General features: G+C 43.2%; 1 protein-coding gene across 2 annotated transcripts in view; it reads left to right on the forward strand.

Moving 5' to 3' along the window:
- Nucleotides 1–20,823, forward strand: part of LOC125453518 (CRACD-like protein) — a 103,457-nt gene that overhangs the window by 10,938 nt on the left and 71,696 nt on the right. Inside the window, exon 1 of one of the 2 annotated variants that reach the window (XM_048533224.2) lies at nt 7,789–7,893. The exons of the other annotated variant lie outside the window; for it this stretch is intronic. Coding sequence (XP_048389181.1) covers nt 7,802–7,893 — 92 coding nt within the window. The 5' untranslated portion in view covers nt 7,789–7,801. Of the gene's footprint in view, nt 1–7,788; nt 7,894–20,823 lie in introns of those variants that run through there. 2 annotated transcript variants of the gene reach the window in all.

Raw genomic sequence — 20,823 nt, forward strand, 5'->3', positions numbered from 1 at the left:
ATAATAGGGCGCCCAGAACTGGATGCAGTATTCCAAGTGCGGTCTAACCAAAGTTTTATAGAGCTGCAACAAGATCTCACGACTCTTAAACTCAATCCCCCTGTTAATGAAAGCCAAAACACCATATGCTTTCTTAACAACCCTGTCCACTTGGGTGGCCATTTTAAGGGATCTATGTATCTGCACACCAAGATCCCTCTGTTCCTCCACGCTGCCAAGAATCCTATCCTTAATCCTGTACTCAGCTTTCAAATTCGACCTTCCAAAATGCATCACCTCGCATTTATCCAGGTTGAACTCCATCTGCCACCTCTCAGCCCATCTCTGCATCCTGTCAATGTCCCGCTGCAGCCTACAACAGCCCTCTACACTGTCAACGACACCTCCGACCTTTGTGTCGTCTGCAAACTTGCTGACCCATCCTTCAATTCCCTCATCCAAGTCATTAATAAAAATTACAAACAGTAGAGGCCCAAGGACAGAGCCCTGTGGAACTCCACTCACCACTGACTTCCAGGCAGAATATTTTCCTTCTACTACCACTCGCTGTCTTCTGTTGGCCAGCCAATTCTGTATCCAAGCAGCTAAGTTCCCCTGTATCCCATTCCTCCTGACCTTCTGAATGAGCCTACCATGGGGAACCTTATCAAATGCCTTACTGAAGTCCATATACACCACATCCACAGCTCGACCCTCATCAACCTTTCTAGTCACATCCTCAAAAAACTCGATGGTTTGTAAGGCATGACCTACCCCTCACAAAGCTGTGTGGAGGGGAGGTTTCATAGGCTAGGCTTTTACTCAATGGAGTTAAGAAGAATGAGAGGTGATCTCATTGAACTACAAGATTCTTAGCAGGCTTTAAAGCGTAGACATGGAGAGGTTGTTTCCCCTTGTGGAAAAGTCTAAAAGCCCAGAGGGCATAGTCCAAGAGTAAGCGGCCACCTATTTAGGACAGAGATGAGGAAGAATTTCTTCTCCAGAGAACAATGAATCTGTGGATTTCTTTACCTGTGGGGCTGTTGAGGATGGGTCAGTAAGTATATTCAAGGCTGAAATTGAAAGATTTTTCACCATTAAAGGGAATCCAGGATCATGGGAAAAGGCAGCAAAGTTATCAGATCTGTCATGATCTCATTGAATGGCAGAGCAGGCTCAGTGGGCTAAATGACCTACTTCTGTTTCTATATCTTGTCGTCTATTGCTGAAAAAGGCACGTTTTGACAAAGCTGTTTTGCACCCCTCAAAAGAATATCAATGAAAGGGAAAACCAACGGTTATACTGAGTGGAGAGTAACTGATTGGTAGAGGCATTGCAATGGAGAATGCAGCAATTAATGTGAGTGACAGTTAACTGCCAGGCTTTGTTTAGATTTCAAACCAGACATGGTGGTAATTGGCCAGGGCATTACTCTGAGAAATGAACTAAAGAATGTCTCCTATTATGTTGATTGTGTACACTGCATGTTCTTTCCCCACTGGAAGCTATGTATAGTACGTGGCCATGGCACAGAAAGAGAGCATTTGGTGTGTTATGCCTGTGCCAGATCTCTGCACGAGTAATTCATTTGCATCTATCCTCCCTGCCACTGCCTTCTCCCATATTCCTGCAAAGCTGGTGTGACCCTGGCGTTTGGCTGGGTTATTTTTGCACGGGCAGTAGCAGCTATTTGGCCTAGCAAATACCAGTTAGCAGAGTGACAATAGTGTGAGCACAACTGCAGGTTTATGCTCTGTGGAATTGCTGTCACTCCCCAGGGGGAGTGCCTTCACAATCCTAGCAATCCATTGGAGGACAAGTTGCTGAGGTATGCAAGGCCCTGTAAGCCTGCGCTGGTATCTGCGGCCACGTTGACTGTAGCCTGAACTTTCACAGTAGGAAGCTACAGTTGCATGACCTCCATTTGAGATGCTCCTGCAGTAACCAGGCACTCGCTCAGCTTCTGTTTCTTCATGTCTGAAGACTGAAACATCAGGCATCAGACACTGTGTTACGGTTGGTTGCACAAGAGTGTTAATGGAAAGCAACTCTACCAGGCACTGCAGAAATCCTGTTGTAGCTTGGTGTCAGACACTTCCTATGTTCCTTTACTCGACTGCATGCTGTCTCACGGCTGCCAGTGATTCCGTGTCCATGGCTTTCAGCCCTGGTAGAAATTTTCCTCTGAGTCCTCTGCAGTGGAAAGCAATTTTACTCCCTCATCAGCTGGTACCTGAGATCCTCCTTTTCTGTCCCTTCTGGATTCTGCCCAGTGTCTCTATTCCTTGCCCTTTTTTTAAATGGCATTGTGGGCCTACCTACAGCACACTGTCTGCAGTGGTTCAAGGAGCAGCTCATCACCACCTTCTGAGCAGCCAGGGATGGACAATAAATGCTGGCCCGCCAGTAATGCCCATATCTCCCTGAGGTGAATTAAAAACACACACCGATCCAATATCTAATTTAGTATCTGATGTCAGTATGTATGCTGGTGGGCCCAGTATGTCTGCGACTTTGAGGTAAAGCTATGAATGTGAATTGTTGAGCAAATGAATGGAATGTAGTGTACTGAACAGTGTGTAAGGTCAGTGGTTTAGTTGTCAGAAAATGGCATTTGAAGGTGTAGTCCAGGTACCTTTTACCGCTTGTGTAAGACCACGTTGGAAATTCATGCGTCACTCAATCCTGGTCCTTGGGTCGAGACTGTTGGCATTGACCTAGCTATCAGCCTTTGCTGTGGTATGGCTGAATGGCGGGGGCCTCCACTCTCCGCTCTCGCTTCCTGTCCACCATCTCCACCAGAACCCCAGTGCGATGGAATCTCCGAGCCCTTGCTGCCATTCTTTTCTCACCCCCTGGGGAAACTCTCTGCTTTTTGCAGTCAAAATGCACCTTCCCTTCCAGAGGTGCAACTTGCTTTAAGTAGAATGTGCTAGTGCTAGCCTCGCTCAAGCCTGCAGTCCATCCATGACCATGTAGTAGTATGTTTTGAGTGTTGCCTCCAGGCACAAAGTCTGATCCTTGTGTGCTTCCTGCGCTGGATGCAATGAATTACAGCACCTCCTTAACAAGCACCTGATCAAATTTTGGAGTCAAGATGTTACCCAGCTGGAGTTGACGTTGGGTTGGTGGTAGGCCATGTTCTTGCGGTGAAGCTGTTCTTACCTTTGTGTGGTTTATTTTGTTCGTGGGATGTGGGCATCACTGGCTAGGCCAACATTTTAATACTCACCCCCAATCATCCTGGAGTCAACCATTTCTCTGTGGGCCAGGAGTCACGTGTATGTCAGATAAACTAAGGATGGCACATTTCCTTTTAAAGGAAGTTAGTGTATCAGTGAGATTTTTGTGGCAATTGACAATGGCCCAAATTTTTATCAAATTCCAAGTCTTCAACTGGTGGGATTTGAACCCAAAACATTGACCTAGGGGTTCTGGATTGCTAGTGCAACAACATTACCAAAACACCTGAGAATTCGAACAGCTGGACTGAAACTGTACAAGATAATTCTATGATATTGAGCTTCAGTGCTCTGCTTGCAATTTACACATTCGCTGAAGTGCATCATTGTATCGTAGACTTGTAGTTTAAAGAAATGAACCCAGAAAAGGGCAATGTAGCTGTTATGGGATCTAATCAGTTGAAATTTAGGTGATACTAGTCAGTTGCAAAAGAACCTGAGGGACACCTGAAGATGATCCAATATCAACAGTGTTTGCTTATATATCACCTAATATAGAAGAACAACCCAAGGTGCTTCCCTGAGGCAAGCAGGAAGGTAGACTTTGAGACAAAGATTTCAGTGCCACCAGATACTTGTCAAAGGAAGGAGATGGCGAAGTGGAATAGTTAGTATTCATGAATGTGGGATCTGGGGTTTTCTGAAAGCATGCTTCCAGATGTGAAGCAATATGGGGGTGTTGGAAAGCCTACCAAAGGAGAGTCTAAGGAACACCAATTATGTAGTAGATGGATTACCTGGGGTATGTTACTGAACGGGAAAGACCAATGCTTTGGAGGACACTTTTTTGATGGGAGGTGATATGGGAAGGAGAGTTCCATCAGAATGGGACCGATGGTGAGTGGGTCTTGACATACAGCCACTATTTTGGGTGATTTGACAATTTTATAGAGAATAGAGCAGGGAATAGTCACAGTGACGAAAGTGATAGTTTTGACATTTTTTTTTCTGTGGCTTAGGTGCTGGGAATTGCAGTTGATTTGATTCCGTTTCAGGAAAAATATTACTGTGAGTTTCATGGTTCTTTTTCGTGTTCTTGACCAAATGCATCTGGTGTCATGACAATTTAGGCTTGCAAACAACAGAAATCAGTCCATTTGTAGAGGCTAAGTATCGAGTGGAGAGGCTGCCAATCACTTCTCAATGTGGTAGAGCATTACTGCACAGGAAAAAATCGAGTCTATGCTGGATCTGTGTACAAGCCCCTGTGCAGTCAGTACTGTTTTTGCCTTATCCTCAGAACCCTGCAGATTTCTTTCCCTCAAGCCCAAATTTTCCTTTGAGATCATTGATCATTTCTGCATCTGCCGTCCTCTGAGCAGAAAATTCCAGAAGGATGATATTAGTGTGGGCCATGAGAACCAAAATGACCTTGACGTAAGTGTCAACAGATGCTTCTTAAAAAGACACCAGGCATAGATTGGTGAAAACTGAGGGCAAATGATGGAATGTTAAGCTTTGAGCCTAAGGACACAAACACAGCCATGTTGTAACAGTCACAATTTATTTTTAGAGTCATTTTGAAGTGTTTATTAAAGACCATTTAGTTAATTTATATTTTTCATGTGCACTCGCTAAATACTCTGCAAAGTGCAATCCAGAAATTTGCCACATTATTCAATCATTAACTGTATTCGCAGTTTGAACTCAGTAATTTGTGACAAGTCACAGCTAATGCTTTACACAAACCAATTAATAGATCCAGACTATTAACACCATCTTTCTGTAAACAGGAATAATAGTGATAACTCATTTTTTAAAAAAAATTGGTAATTACTGAGCTTGCAAACTAGAGACAAGAGGCCTTCAAAACCATGAAGGGTTTTGATAGACCAAATAAGAAACTGATCCCAGTGACAGCATAGTATTTAGGGTAATTGATATTAAAGTAGGGAGGTTTTGCTAAAACTACATTAGGCATTAAATAGCCCATAACTGGAATACTGTGAACAACAGTTTTATTTTTTGTTTTTGTCCCCTTATCAATGGAAAGATATATTGGCATTGGAGGTAGTCCACTGATGCTGGGTATTGGGACCTGCCTTATCAGGAAAGGTTGGGTAGATTGAGCCTGTACCCATTAGAATGTAGAAGAATGAGAGGTGATCTCATGGAAACGTACAAGATTCCTAGGGACTTGACAGGGTAATTACTGAGAGATTGTTTCGTCTTGTTGGAGAATCTAGGACCAAAGGTCTTAATCTCAATAAGGGGAGCAAGTCTAGTGGGGGAAAAGGCAGAAAAGTGGAATTGAGGATCTCCTTGAATAACAGAGCAAACCTCGTGGGCTGATTGCCCTACTGTACTGTTATGACTGCGGCCTAAAGCTGTTTATCATAGAATGACTGTAGTGCGGAAAGAAGCCATTTGGTCCATTGAGTCTGCACTGACCCTCCAAGAAGCATCCCGTCTATTCCTGCAACTCCATAGGACTGTTAATCCAAAGATCCAGATTATGTTCTGAGGACCTGAGTTCAAATCCCACCATGCTAACAGTGATCAGAGATAATGGGAACTACAGAGGCTGGAGAATCTGAGATAACAAAGTGTGGAGCTGGATGAACACAGCAGGCCGAGCAGCATCTTGGGAGCACAAAAGCTGACGTTTCGGGCCTAGACCCGTCATCAGAAAATTCAGTGAGGGTGGGGTTGGCGGAAATGTGGAATTAACAGTCTAATGGTGCTAAATCCATTGTTGATTGTTTGGAAAAAAAACCATCTGGTTCACGGACATCCTTTTTTAGGGATGGAAACTGCTATCCCTACTGGGCCTGGCCCATGTGACTCCAAATCCACAGCACTGAAGAGTCTTTATTTCAAAACGAATAGAGTTTATTCTTTAAAAAAACAGAGGTTTTGATAAAACTAGATAAGGCATTAGTCAGACGACAGTGGGAATGCTGTGACCAGTTTTGAGTTCCTTGTCTATGGAAAGATATATACTGGCATTTAAAGGTAGTCCAGAGAATGAGGCTCAAAGTATACAATTTAACTCACAGGAGGGTGTCTTTGATTAACAAATGCACACTATGGACGTAGAATGATAGTCTAGTTTGAAATTTGATATCTGTCTTTGGGATTATAATAGAAATATAATAAACAGCTAATTAATGGCTTTGATAATGGTTGTGCTCTTAAAAGTGCTTTTATTCGAAGCTTGTATTCAAGCTCAGTTCAGTTAATACATTCCTTTTAATGAATACACTATTAATAAGCACTTTGTCATACTCAGCTGAGCTATAAACTCAGGAAATTTAATTTACTTTCTTCTTTATCCCTTTTGTTCTCTTTTTAATGAGCCAGCAATTTTACCAGTGCACACAGAAATCAGTGTAACTGTAATTCTGTGACAGAATTTTGCTGACCCTCAAATTAGTTCTTTTGAGAGATTACAGCCAATTCTAGGGTTTGCAAAAAAAACAGCAGTTTTTCTCCATTACTACTTAACAAAATAGAATGCGAATTATTAGAGGCCTCATTGACCAGCGTTCAGGTTTGAATCTAAATGTGATCATACTGAAAGCAATGCAAGGAGATGACAGGTCGGCACAACATTGAGGGCCGAAGGGCCTGTACTGTGCTGTAATGTTCTATGAAATTTAGGAGCAGACTATTAAGCCCCTCAGGCCTGTTCCTCTATAAACTGAGATAATTGTAGACTTGAGTGTGCTAATGCAGTTAACAAACTTGTTTGTGGTATCAGCCCCCGTGAGCTAATGCATGAATACATACAATAAATAGTTGAGGACCCAACGTAGAGCCTTGTAGGACACTAATAATGACATTCTGCCAGTTAGTGTACCCTCCTATTATCTATATTTTCTCCTGCACATCAGACAACTTATCAACCAGGTCAATAATTTTCCCTCAATCCAATAACTCTGATTTTAACTGACAGCCCTTCATGAAAGATTATCATGTGTTTTCTGAAAGTTCAAGTAAATAACAATGACCGACTTTACCTTGTCAATTTTATTCCATTGCTCAAAAAGAAACATCATCTCAGTCAGGCATAATCTAGCCTTTACAAACTGCTGCTGGCTCTCTCCCAATTAGTTACAAATTTTCAAGATCCTGAATAGCTGTTGTAGTCAACAATTTCCTGTCCGGATTTTTTGGTGAACTTGCCCCACATCCTCTCCGTACCCTCCATCGACCTTCTTAAGTAGCAAAGCAGCAGGCGCACAATTTTTTAACTTAAAGAAACGGGCCCCACATTTTGAGAACTTTGGAAGATTGTAGTTAGGAAATCTATAATGCTGTCTGTAATGAGTTCTCTGATTGGATCAGATTAACAGCCCCAATCGGGGAGCCCTGGCTGATAGGTAAGAAGAGGAGTGTCCCCTTTTTGGGTGCAGTGGTAGTGTGGGGGAAATTACAGGAGTCTGAGTTTCCCCTGTCTCTGGGGACTGACACTGAGCTAGCTGGTCAGAATCCCTGTACTGTGCACAGAGAAATAAAGGGCAGTTTGGTGACAGCATGTTAAGTGTTGGATGCCCTATTCACTCCAGGAGCTGCTTTTGAGGGAACTAGATCGGTGTCAAGGACTTTCCACATGTAAATAAAGACTGACTTGGTGATGGGATATCTAGCCTCTACTGTCACCACAAAAGTGACTCTAGAAGAGCATGCTCCTGAAGAAATTCACTCAACTGTCGTCTTTGAGTTGGGGTAGGCATTTCTGTATGCTATTATTTGAGAAGCTTGACTCGTGCAATCTTGTTGTTGGGCCCAATATTTCAATCTTCAAAGAATGCATTACTTTCATCTGTCCCAATGGCAGATGAAAAGCAATGAGCAATTTTCCTGTCAGTTTGTGGACCCACAGCTTTTTCAGTTATGAGGAGCCAGATACTAAAACCTCTTAAAGAGTTGACAGACTTAGTTAAGGAATATTATGATACCAAGCCTACTCTTATTCTGTGATGCTATTGGTTTTTGTGGAAAATTTGAGAAGCAAAGGAGTCTGTATTGGGATTTTTGTTGAGGTTAAGATGACTGGCAGAGGCATGTGACTTTGGTCTAACCCCTTAATGAAATGTTGAGAGACTTTGGTATGTCTAATTTTTATGATTTAATTGTACAAATGTACCAACTAGCTGAAGTCCAATTGGGCTTCAAACAGGTAAATGCAGCATATGAGTTGCAGGCTATTTGGGCTCACGACTGGAGGAAGAAATCCCACTAGACCTAAATCAAGTAAGAGAACTCATAGGCTGGTATCCAGGAGAGTGCACACCTTGGAAAGGCCACCTACAACTGGTTTGGAACAGTTTAAGTTGCTTAGCAACACCTAAATGAGAGCCAATCAAAATAATGAGATAAGTGTGCAGAGCTGGATGAACACAGCAGGCCAAGCAGCATCTTGGGAACAAGAAAGCTGATGTTTCAGGCCTAGACCCTCCTTCAGAAATGGGGGAGGGGAAAGGCATTCTGAAATAAATGGGGAGAGGGAGAGGTGGAGAGAAGATGGATAGAGAAGATAGGTGGAGAGGAGACAGACAGGTCAAAGAGGTGGGGGTGGAGCCAGTAAAGGTGAGTGTGGGTGGGGAGTTAGGGAGGGGATAGGTCAGTCCAGGGAGGACAGACAAGTCAAAGGGGCGGGATGAGCCTAGTAGGTAGGAGATGGGGATGGGGTGGGAGGACGGGATAGGTGGGAGTCTGCGGTTCCTACTATCTCTCAGTCAAAATAAATATCTAGTTAAGTGGCCACCTGGCCCTGATGGAGGTTCATACTGGTGTGGCCGTTTCGATGATCGCAGAACTAGTCTTTAAGAGCATTCATTCTTGACTCCCAAGACCTTAGCTAGACTGAACCTATACTGGGGAACCTCTTACAGACTAAGTACAACTTTGGTCTAGTCTGTGAGGAACAGCTGGTTCAGTTACCTTTTTTTATCGTAAAAGCCTCAGGATGAAATTAGTTCAACATTCTTCGATTTAGAAAATTGCTGCCTGAGGGAAGCACTAACTAAACACTTGGAAGATTTTCAGGAAGGTTTAGGGGACTATCAAAGGAGCTAGGGCCACCTTGAATGTTGACCAGGAAGCAATTGCACGATACCACAAGGCCCGCCCAGTGTGGTTTGCCTTGTAGGTGAAGGTAGAGGCAGAAGTCATGAGGCTGGAAAGTGGGGACAACGTCATCAGAAGAATGAGCAGCACCGGCCAAAATGACTTATGAAGCCGGACAGGTCAGTTCGCCTTTGTGGGGATTTTAAACAAATGGTAAGCTGCTTTTTTCCACAGCTGGATAAATACCAAATCCCTCACATAGGAGATCTGTTCACCGAAAGCTGGTGGGGGTAGCTATTATTCATGAAGCTGGACATGAGGTGCGCATACCTGCAGTTATGGTTAAATAAGGATTCCCTGCAGTATGGTACAACTGTAAAGGTTTGTACTAACATACAAGATTGCCGTTTGGGTTATCATCAGCCAATGCAATTTTTCAGCAGATGATGGAAGATCTTTTTACGCAGTCCACCCCAGGTTGCCATTTATGTAGATGATATGCCATTAACAGGGAAGACCAATAGAGAGACCTTGGGCATAGTCCTTAGAAGTTTCTTCCAGGCAGGCATATACCTTTTTTCCCTTTTTAAAGTATGATCCAGGTACCCCAAGTGACCTACTTATGCTACAGATTGACAGAGACTAGGTTACACCCATTGGATGATCGTGAGGCCACTCAAAGGTATCCCTGCTCCAATGTCTGTACCAGAACTTAGGTCTGTCCTTGGGCAGGTGAGCTGTTACAGAAAGTTCGTACAAAACCTGGCCTCCACCTGCTGAGATTCTAATAGTTTGTTTTGGTTTCAGATTTCCAAGGCTGACCTTTTTTTTTAAATGAGTTGATGCAAAGGTGCCAGGATGGAAGCCAGGTTTTGTATGAATGTTCCATAACATCTATGGAGAGAAATCGGAGTGAATGTTTTGGGTCCAGTGACCCTTTGTTGGAACTGAGACTGTCTTCAGTTCCATTGGTTGGTAGTTTTTAGGTTCGTCGTTCTCAAAGTTTACTTACTGTTCTATTAGTGTCAAAGCGTCAGTTTGTTTCACCATGAAGTTTATGGACACTCCATTGATTTTACTCGTACAATACATACCTCAGCTGAATCAGTCCACATTACACTTTTTTTTAAAAAAAGTAAAGTTTGAAAATGTAAAACCATTTCCTTTACGGTAGCTGGTCAGAATCCTAGAGTTACTTTTTATTGACCTGTGTTTGTGGGTACACACATTAAATGGGAGACTACAGCAATTTGCAGTAACTGGCCTGGTTGTGGCCTGAGATGAATATTGTAACTCAAACCAGATATATTAGAATACTTAAGGTACAAAGCTGTGAGTTTACAGACTTGCTTGTAATATTCAGCAGAATTTACCAATAAATACACCCATCCACCTCTGGAAATAGCTATATTTGAAAGAGGTCAGGCAGTCTAGTAACATTGTTGTAGCTCAGTACTGAGAAGGCAGTATGTACACTGGTTATGGTAAATTTAAGTTTTTTTTTTATTGTTACAAAATACAGTGAAAAATGTTGTACAGTGTCACCACTCTCTCTGGCCCACCTCAGCGATGCTGCAGGGTCTTCTACTGCCCCAAACTTGCCTCCCAGCAGCATTCGTGAATTGGCACTGGGGCCGCCTCATCAATGCAACCAAACTCTTTTTGATGCCACCCCGAGCCTGCGCCGGACATACTTGCTGTTGCTACGAGCTCCTGAGCTTTTCAACAAGAGGCAAGTAAAACGAGAGACAAAATGAGAAGGGGGAGGGGGGTGCGGAAATCCAAGAAAAATGAAAGGAAAGCGGAGAAAAGGAACTAGGAAAGAAAGCCAATGAGCCCCGGGCTCAGAAGCCTGACGCTACTCATCTTACCGGAAGAATACTTGTAGAAGATGAGGCAATCCAGCAGCAGAGCATGGGTTGCTCTTTTTGGACCTGGCCCCTGTCTGATCTGAGCAGACATTGTGTTGATTCTAATTCTGCTGACCAAAATACCTGAGCTTGGTGATGGAGTCGCCCATCAGAGGGTGGGGAGAGAGAAAAGAAATGGAAGGCAGGTGTGGACCGAGTTGTGAAGGTCAACATCTATCAAGTTTTGAGTGAAATGTTTTGGGCCTTCTTGACCTTCGTGTTTCTTATATCATTCCCCTATGAATGACAATCCAAGAGTAAGCCACCTGGTCCTCCATATCATCTGCTTTACCAATCAATAAGATCATGGTTGATGTGATTTTTAAACCACTCTATCAGGGGAGTGCAAGAGAGAGTGTAATCTTCCATGGCCTGATTTTTGAGTTAGCAATGCCTTTTCACACTGATCCACTTGGTAAAGTTAGTAGTATTTGAGAATGATTGATTGATTGATTGATTGATTGATTGATTTTAAAAAAAGTAACAACTGCAATGAAGTGTTCTACTGATTTAAATTCCCTACAGTGTGGAAACAGGCCCTTTGGCCCAACAAGTCCACACCGCCCCCCGGAGCATCCCACCCAGACCCATCCCCTATAGCCCACACACCCCTGAACACTACGGGCAATTTAGCATGGTCGATCCACTTAGCCCGCACACGTTTGCACTGTGTGGGAGGAAACCGGAGCACCCGGAGGAAACCCACACAGACATGGGGAGCTTGTGCAAACTCAGCACAGACAGCTACCCAAAGCTGGAATCGAACCCGGATCCCTGGTGCTGTGAGGCTGCAGTGCTAACCGCTGAGCCACCATGCTGCCTGGTCACATAATGTCACTATGCTAGTAACCCAAAGATACGGACTAATGTGCCTGTCTTTGGGTTTAAATCGAAAGAGAATAGCTAGTAGACTTTAAATGCAATGAATCAATGTGGAATTAACAGCAGCTGTATTGGTGACTATGAAACCATTATAGATTGTTAGAAAATCCTGGCTGGCTGTCTAATGCCCTTTTTTTTGGAAAGGAAGTCTGTTCTCTTTCTGGTCTGATACACAACACATATAGGCAGCAGTGTGGTCGACTTTAACTGTCTTCTGAATAGCCTTCCTTTCAAAGTAAATGGGGATGGCTGACCAAATGGTAGGCTTGCTGGCAACATGCACAACCCATGGAAAAATAAAGGAAAAAAAAAAAAAATTTGAGTCACCTGAGGGATCTGTCGTTGCGCTCCCCCGCCCCACACCCTCAATCTCACCACCCAGTTTCAGTTTGAGTTGCCTGTTTAGATCCCACTCTATCCTCTCCAACACTTCTTCCAATTCCATGCCACCACCTGATACTATTGTCTTTGCCTCTGCTCATTTGCTACTACAGCCTTCACCTATTTATATGCTGCCTTCAAGTTTGACTGTTCCAAAGTTCTCCAGGTAAGTCTCCAATTTTCCATCCTGCATAATCTTCAGCTAATCTAATGTCCTGCTGCCCCTAATCTAAATTAGTCTGACTATAAGCCCAATGTGTGTACATATCTGATGGCCAGGCTGCCAGTACCTCATTTTTAAGATTCTAATTCTACTGTTTAAATGTCTCCATGCCCTCACTGCTCCCTATCTAAGTCATTCTGGCCAGCCCTCTAAATCTCCAAGAACTCTATCCTTACAACTCCATTCTTTTGGGAATTCTTCCACACTCTCACCCCACCATTGCTATTCGGGCCTTCAATCCATGACTTAAGTTCCAGATGTCCCTCCCTAAGACTTTCAACTTTCTTCACCTCTCGATTCTTCTTTCAGCATTTCCTTACAACTTTGAGCAAGGAAGACTGGCTTGAACTACGCTGTAGTACAATGTAAAAGTTAATCGAACATTACTAATCAAACTCTTATAACAAGGTGTCGAGCTGGATGAACACAGCAGGCCAAGCAGCAGAGGAGCAGGAAGGCTGACGTTTTGGATCTGGACACTTCAGAACTTTCCTGCTCCTCTGCTGCTGCTGCTGCTTAAGTGTCCAGACCCGAAACATCAGCCTTCCTGCTCCTCTGCTGCTTGGCCTGCTGTGTTCATCCAGCTTGACACCTTTGTTATCTCAGATTCTGCAGCATCGGCAATTCCCACTAGCTTCTTATCAAACTATTAGATTGCCAGTCAGGCTACCGCCTTAGTGTGTTACTGCCCCTCTTTTTCAGGCAGCTTTGAATGGTCAGAAATTCATCTTGTTTTTGAAATCCCATGAATTAATGCAGCAAGATTGTGGAATAGTATTGAGAGGATTCCCTCATCCTCTGAAGGATGCCTTTAATGCCTGAACTAGTTGCTATTAGGGTCCCTGGTTTGATTTCTGGTTTCAGGCAACTGTCTGTGTGAAGTTCGCTCGTTCACCTTGTGTCTGCATAAGCTTCTTCCCGTAGTCCAAAGCTGTGCAGGTTTGGTGGATGGGCTGTGGGAAACGCAGGGTTACAGGATGGGTTTGGGATGCATTTTGGAGGGTTAGTGAACTCGATGGACCAACTGGCCTGCTTCCACACTGTAGGGATTCTATGAAATTTTATTACAAGTTGGTTTAAAAGGTTTATTTTTGATTAAAGCGGTCTTCACAAAAATCATGTTGATTTCTGATTTCTTTTACCACTAACCTTGCTTTTCCTTAATGTTGCAAAACAAATGTTATACTTCCAAATAAAACCTTTTTTGGAAACATTGTCTCTAATCTCTCGTTGTTAGCTGTCTGGAGAGATTTATCAAATTTGTTGTGCTTTGCTTTTTGTAAGTTTACACAGTGACCTCTCCTGTGCGAACTAAATCTTAAAAACCAAAAAAGATAGATCAAAATTGGTAACAGAATAATCAGCTGACCAAGCATTTTTTGGTTTGGTTTGAATGTTCCAAGATTGTGACATTTCTGGTTTTTGTTTAACATGTGTTAATTATTTTTGCAGTGATTGACCTGGCTGACCTCTCTCTAAGATTGTATAATGAGTTTTCTGATTGGACCAGATTAACAGCCCCGATCAGGGAGCTCTGCCTGACAGATTATAAACAAGAGAGTCAGGGGTTCTGCTAACTCAGCTGGATCAATGTCAAGGACTCTCCTCCTAGTAAATAAAGGGTGACCTGCTGATAGGATACTGCCATCTGGGAGTTGCTTTGTTTTTAATTGACCAGATGGGGAAAAGATTACTTTGTGTAGAATTTTTACTTGTCTTAATTGAATCCTTGAATAATAACTGTTTAATTAGTGCCCTAGTTATTTACTAATTGATTTCAGCAAATTATATTAAACTTGGGGATAATTACTTGCATTAATTGTTTATATTTGTTATGTGAAACGTGCAAAAGACTGGCATTTATTTGCACAGCCTAACCATTAAACTAGTTAAGTGAATACCAATTGGATTGAAGCCTGCTATAATACAATATTTATAATGTTCAAATAAAATCACTGCTATGGATGATGGAAATCTGGAACCGGCACAGAGAATGCTGGAGAAATTGAGCTGGTCTAACAGTATTTGTGGAAAGAGAAACGGCGTTAACCTTGAGTCTGGTGTGACTGTTGTTCAGAACTTTAAAATGTCTCATTGGGAAAACTTTGGAATGTTTGCTTCAGAAGTAAGTAGCTACTGCAGTTGGTTTCCTATACTGAAGTAATTTTATAAAATGACCTAAGCCGTGACTCCCTTGCTGGTAATCTCACTCCTGATGCAGAGACTTAAAAACATGATCTACGTTGACAGCATATTGCAGTACAGAGGTAGTGCTACACTAGAGGTAATGCCATTTGGATGAAATGTTAAACTGATATCCTTCAGGTGAATGTGAGAGACTTCATAATTAGTTTTAAAGAGGAACTCTTACAAGATCATCAGGAGTGAACATAAGGCCATTTGGCCTATTTTAAGCCTACCCCACTATTCAGTGCAATCATGGCTGACCTACTTTAACTTCTCCTTCCCACAGAGCCTATTTAGATGATTCTCTTAGTATCGAAGAGTCAACTGGAATAAATTTAGCACCAACAGAATAGGCACAGTTTGAGAGAATTCCAAAGATTCATGACATGTTTTATTGAAGACAACTTCTTTTAGCGTGGTACAAAATTGGCTGAGAATTCTCATAAGGGTCAGTAGAGGTGTCTCTGATCATGCACCCTGTCAGACTCCTTTAAGAACTTCTGATGATTCAATGAGATTAATTTATTATTTCTTCAAAACTTGACAGAAGAGTCTGTTCAATCTCCCCTCAGATCTCGGAAGGAAATCCCCTTGTCCTGGGGCCCTGGCCAATGTTTAGCTCTCATCCAACATTAATAAAACTGATTCTTGGAACATTATTTTATTCTTGTGACTACACTTCAAAAGTGCTTCATCCGTTGTAAACTGCTTGGGGACAAGCGGAGGTTGTGGGGTGTGCTAGAAAAGCCTTTTAGCCCTCATTTTGATTTTTGTTGTGTGGACAGGAGCTGCCTCTTAAGTGGTAAGTAAACCTGTGCTACCTTACTTGGACAATTGAACGCAAGAACATAATCAGGAGCAAGAGTGGACAATTCAACCTCTCGAGCCTTCTCTGCCATTTTTAATATGATCATGGTTGATCTCCTTTTAGCCTGAACTCAACTTCCCCACCTGCTCCCCATAACCTTTTTAAACCATTACTAATTAAAAATCTGCCTATCTCCTCCTCAGACTTATTCAGTGTGACAATATCCACGCCACTCTGGAGCAGTGATTTACAACATGAATCCACAGATTTTATGGTGCTTTTTTGACAGTAATTCATTCTCATCTCTGTTTTAAATTTGCTGTCCATTATAATAAAACTACGACCTCTTGTTCTAGGTTGCCCCTACACGAGGAAACTTCTGTTTTTTATATGTCAACTTTGCCAATCCCCTTTTGTCTTTAGATCTCCCCTCTTCTTTCTAAATTCTAGTGAGGATGGGCCTCAGCTGCTGGGGAAATGTTTCCTTTCACCAGCTTGATTTTATTCAGATACTACAGACTACCTTTTTTTTTTGAAAAACCAGCCTAGTTTGAAAGAATAAAGTAAATAATCATATTTATAGCAATAATGTAACAAAGACAATCGGAAACCATGATGTTTATACGCTAATGAATATTTTGCTGGTTATTTATGCTAGTTACAAGCTAAGTTGTTGCAGGATCTCATCAAAACCTTTGTCAATTTTCCACCCGGTGATCTGTTACCACTGCATTTTAATAATTAGTGTTGTAGCAATACACTGTATTTTACATGTATAATTTAATATCAATTAACAGGAAATACTAAAAATACACAGCAGATCAGTTAATACCCAAAAAGACAGAAGGAAAATTTAAAGTTTTCAAGCTGTGAACCCTTAAAATGGCCACCCAAGTGGACAGGGTTGTTAAGAAAGCATATGGTGTTTTGGCTTTCATTAACAGGGGGATTGAGTTTGAGTCGTGAGATCTTGTTGCAGCTCTATAAAACTTTGGTTAGACCGCACTTGGAATACTGCGTCCAGTTCTGGTCGCCCTATTATAGGAAACATGTGGATGCTTTGGAGAGGGTTCAGAGGAGGTTTACCAGGATGCTGCCTGGACTGGAGGGCTTATCTTATGAAGAGAGGTTGACTGAGCTCGGACTCCTTTTTCATTGGAGAAAAGGAGGAGGAGGAGAGGGGACCTAATTGAGGTATACAAGATAATGAGAGGCATAGATAGAGTTGATAGCCAGAGACTCTTTCCCAGGGCAGACATGGCTAGCACGAGGGGTCATAGTTTTAAGCTGGTTGGAGGAAAGAATGGAGGGGATGTCAGGCGGGTTCTTTACACAGAGTTGTGAGAGCATGGAATGCGTTGCCAGCAGCAGTTGTGGAAGCAAGGTCATTGGGGTCATTTAAGAGACTGCTGGACATGCATATGGTCACAGAAATTTGAGGGTGCATACATGAGGATCAATGGTCGGCACAACATTGTGGGCTGAAGGGCCATTCTCCTCCACTCCCAGACCCTCCACAAGGTTTCTCCAGTCCCCCCCCTCAAGGCTCACGTGTTGGGACTGAGCCAGATCATGATCACATCATCCAGCCGGCTGCCCCACAGTCACTTTACACTTGGTGAGATGTTAACTGGCTCAGAGCAAGACTTCTGCCCCTACTTGGGTGCCCACCTTAAGAGAGTAGCCAATTCAATTCATTGACAGGCAGCTCAGTGCCTGACAGTGCAGGTTTGAGCAGTGAAAAAAAAAAAAGTAGCTGGGGTGCTAAGGAGGAATCTGAAGGTGAGTTGATTAGGATTGAGTAGATTAGGATTATTTTCATTAGAAAAATGGAGATTGAAGGGGGACCTGATTTGAGGTCTGCAAAATTATGATGGGTATAGACAGGGTGGATAGCAAAACACTTTTTTTCCTGGAGTGGGGACTCAATTACTAGGGGTCATGAGTTCAAAATGAGGGGAGGAAAGTTTAAGGGAGATATGCGTGGAAAGTTCTTTACACAGGGTGGTGGGTGCCTGGAATGTGTTGCCAGCGGAGGTGGTAGACGCAGACATGTTAGTGTCTTTTAAGATGTATTTGGACAGGTACATGGATGGGCGGGGAGCAAATGGACACAGACCGTTAGAAAATAGATGACAGGTTAGACAGAGGATCTTGATCAGCGCAGGCTTGGAGGGCCAACGGGCCTGTTCCTGTACTGTAGGTTTCTTTGTTCTTTGAGTCCAAGGTATTTGCATTGCTTGCCTGGCAGCCCGTGTGAGGCATGAAGAGTTTAGAGTGTGTGCCCTTTTGAGGAGTGGTGGGAGAAAAATGTCTTCCCAAAAGGAATTTCTGCCCAATGGCAGTTTGCCCACTGGCATGCCAAAGCTAAAATAGCATTAGGTCAAAATAGGGCATTTAGATGGCCATGTGTAAATCACTTTGATGTCTCAATAGGCCCGACAGCAAGCAGATCCTGCCATTCCCAGCTCCCACCCTGAGTACCTTGGGAAACTGGTCTGGGATGGGCAGCAAGCCAGAAGGCAGACCATGAGCTGGATTTTACAAGCCCTCTGCCAGCAGGGAGCCACACGGTTCAGGCCGAAGTCACCGATCTTCTCTCTTTCAAGAAAGAAAACAATATTGACGGAGACGGAGAGGAAAAACTGGAAATCTGAAATTGAAAAGAATTTTAAAAATTGTTTCAGAGATAGTAGGAATGGCAGATGCTAGAGAATCTGAGATAACAAAGTGTAGAGCTGGATGAACACAGCAGGCCAAGCAGCATCAGAGGAGGAGGAAGGCTGTCGTTTCAGGCCCAGACCCTCCTTCAGAAATGGGGGAGGGGAAGGTGGAATCCGAAATAAATAGGGAGGGAAGGGGGGAGGCAGATAAAAGATGAATAGAGAAGATAGCTGGAGAGGAGACAGACCACTCGGAGGTGGGGATGGAGCCGGTAAAGGTGAGTGTCGGTAGGGAGGAGATAGGTCAGTCCAGGGAGGACAGACAAGTCAAGGGGGCAGGATGAAGTTGGTAGGTAGGAGTTGGGGCGTGGCCTGAGGTGGGAGGAAGGACAGGCTCAAATTACACAGTAGGACAGCTATCAGCTGTAATAAGGAAAAGGCAGCTGCAATGTTTTGAATGGTGGGGATTTGGGAGTTATAAAGACATGCTACAATTTTTAAAGTGACTTTACAGCATTGACTATCATTTAGAGATCAAAGAGGCAGTGTCCTATTTTATTAAAATACTACAGATTTCTGATCTTTTAAGAAACTTCAAGCAAGTTTACATATAGCCCAGATAACCTATGTTCTAGCTAAATAAGTGACTTTTTCAATTACTGATGAAAGGAAGTACAGCACAAAATTGTAATCACAGATTTCTGCAAAATTCCCACACTCTGCAGTAACTGATGGGTTACAGCTGATTTGCAAAGCTTTGTTCTGAACTTTGAAATACTGGAAGTTCAAGGCTGGGTGAGTTGTTGTATTAGAGACAAGGTTTTACACTTTACCTTCTACTCTTGTGAAACTCTTCAATACAGACCTGTGTTTAAAGCCAGATCTCAAAGGTTCAAGGGTCTGATTCTTGTCGATGACAGCAGCTGAATGCAGTTTGTATTCAGTTTGGACTTCACGTGTGTAGCTTCATGCTGTGTTTCCACAACATAGCAACAGTGTGCCGTGCAGTTACTGTTTGTCTTTAATGATCTTGGCATAAGAAAAACTGTGCCAAAAACTTTTCACTGCCCTTTTCTTCTTCTGTTATTGCCGAACCCCTGTTTTATTAAAAGTTAGTTTTGATTTGTTTGTAACCCCTAGCAACCTTGGGACACCAGATATTTCATTTGTTGCTTTGCTGGGTTAGTTGCATAGGGTTGAACCTTTTTTTATAACACCCTGAATGACGTGGGTTATGGTTAGATTTGTGAAAGAACATGTGAGAAATCAGACGATTTCCACCTGCTACTTTGGGAATGACTCCCTGTATTTTTTTTCTATGCTTTTGCAAAACGGCGAGGTGGTGAATTGCTGATGAAGCGGAATCATGTCTGGTTAAATGACACAATTTGCATCATTTAATGTTCAGATTCCTGTCTAACCCAATGGACAGAACAAATCAGATGACAAGAATTCTGAACGTGGAAGTCAAACCAGGCTCCTGACACCATCAGCTCACTGCTGGCTATGAGCAACCTCCAACTTGATCAGCACCAAACACCGTCTCGGGACACAATTCCTGTGCACCAGCCAGACGCGCACTCCTGTGTCTGAGGACACAGACACTTTCCAACCCTCAGGATCCCATGGCACCTCTCCAATCCACTGCCAAGACACTTAGGAAGCATAACCCTACATTGCATTGGTACCCACCTTCTACCTTTTTGAAAAGCTGCTACAAGGGCATTCTGTGCTCAGGGACAGGCACACAGCAGATGGATTGGACCAGGCTGTATCTCAGAACTGTACATTTGCATGACCCATACTGGTTAGCACTGCCTCACAGCATCGGGGGCCGGGTTCTGATTCCAGCCTCAGTACGTGTGGAGTTTGCACATTTTCCCTAGGTCTGCGTGGGTTTCCTCCAGGTGCTCTAGTTTCCTTCCATGGTCCAATGATATGTAGACTAGATGGCTTGGCCGTGCTGCGGATAGGTTAGGTGGGTGTGTCTAGGTGGTCTTTGGAGGATTAATGCAGACTCGATGGGCCGAATGTTGAATATCATTTCTGTTTCTTGTCTGTGATTTTTACATCATATTCAGCCTTTTATCTTTTTTACACCCTCAGTGCTGTCATAGTGACAAACCCTTTAGCACAACCCAAATCCAAAAGAACTGTAGATGCTGTAAATCGGTGTTCCATTCATAAGAGAAATCCCACCCCCAAGGCAGGCTGCTTGTTGTGTTTGTCAGTAGTGTCCTGTCCTGGGGGGGTGGGGTTTCCCTTATGTTTGGAACAGTGGGATGTCAGGCTAACACCTACAGCATGTGCCAGCTGCGTGTGGGGCTAAAACACACCACGTTTGTTCAAACACGTGGCCGTGTTGGTACGGGGCTAATCCACAATTTTTGAGTAGTGGGGGTGGGGGTTGCTGCCTGCCAGGAGTCACAGTACCATCGGATACACGTACAGTCTGCACACAGCCCAGGGGTTGGCCATAGTCAGTCGCTGCTTGGGCCATACATTGGCAGGAGATCTGTCTGAGTACAGGGT

Source organism: Stegostoma tigrinum, chromosome 6 (genome assembly GCF_030684315.1).
Source record: "Stegostoma tigrinum isolate sSteTig4 chromosome 6, sSteTig4.hap1, whole genome shotgun sequence".
In the NCBI taxonomy this organism is placed as follows: Eukaryota; Metazoa; Chordata; class Chondrichthyes; order Orectolobiformes; family Stegostomatidae; genus Stegostoma; species Stegostoma tigrinum.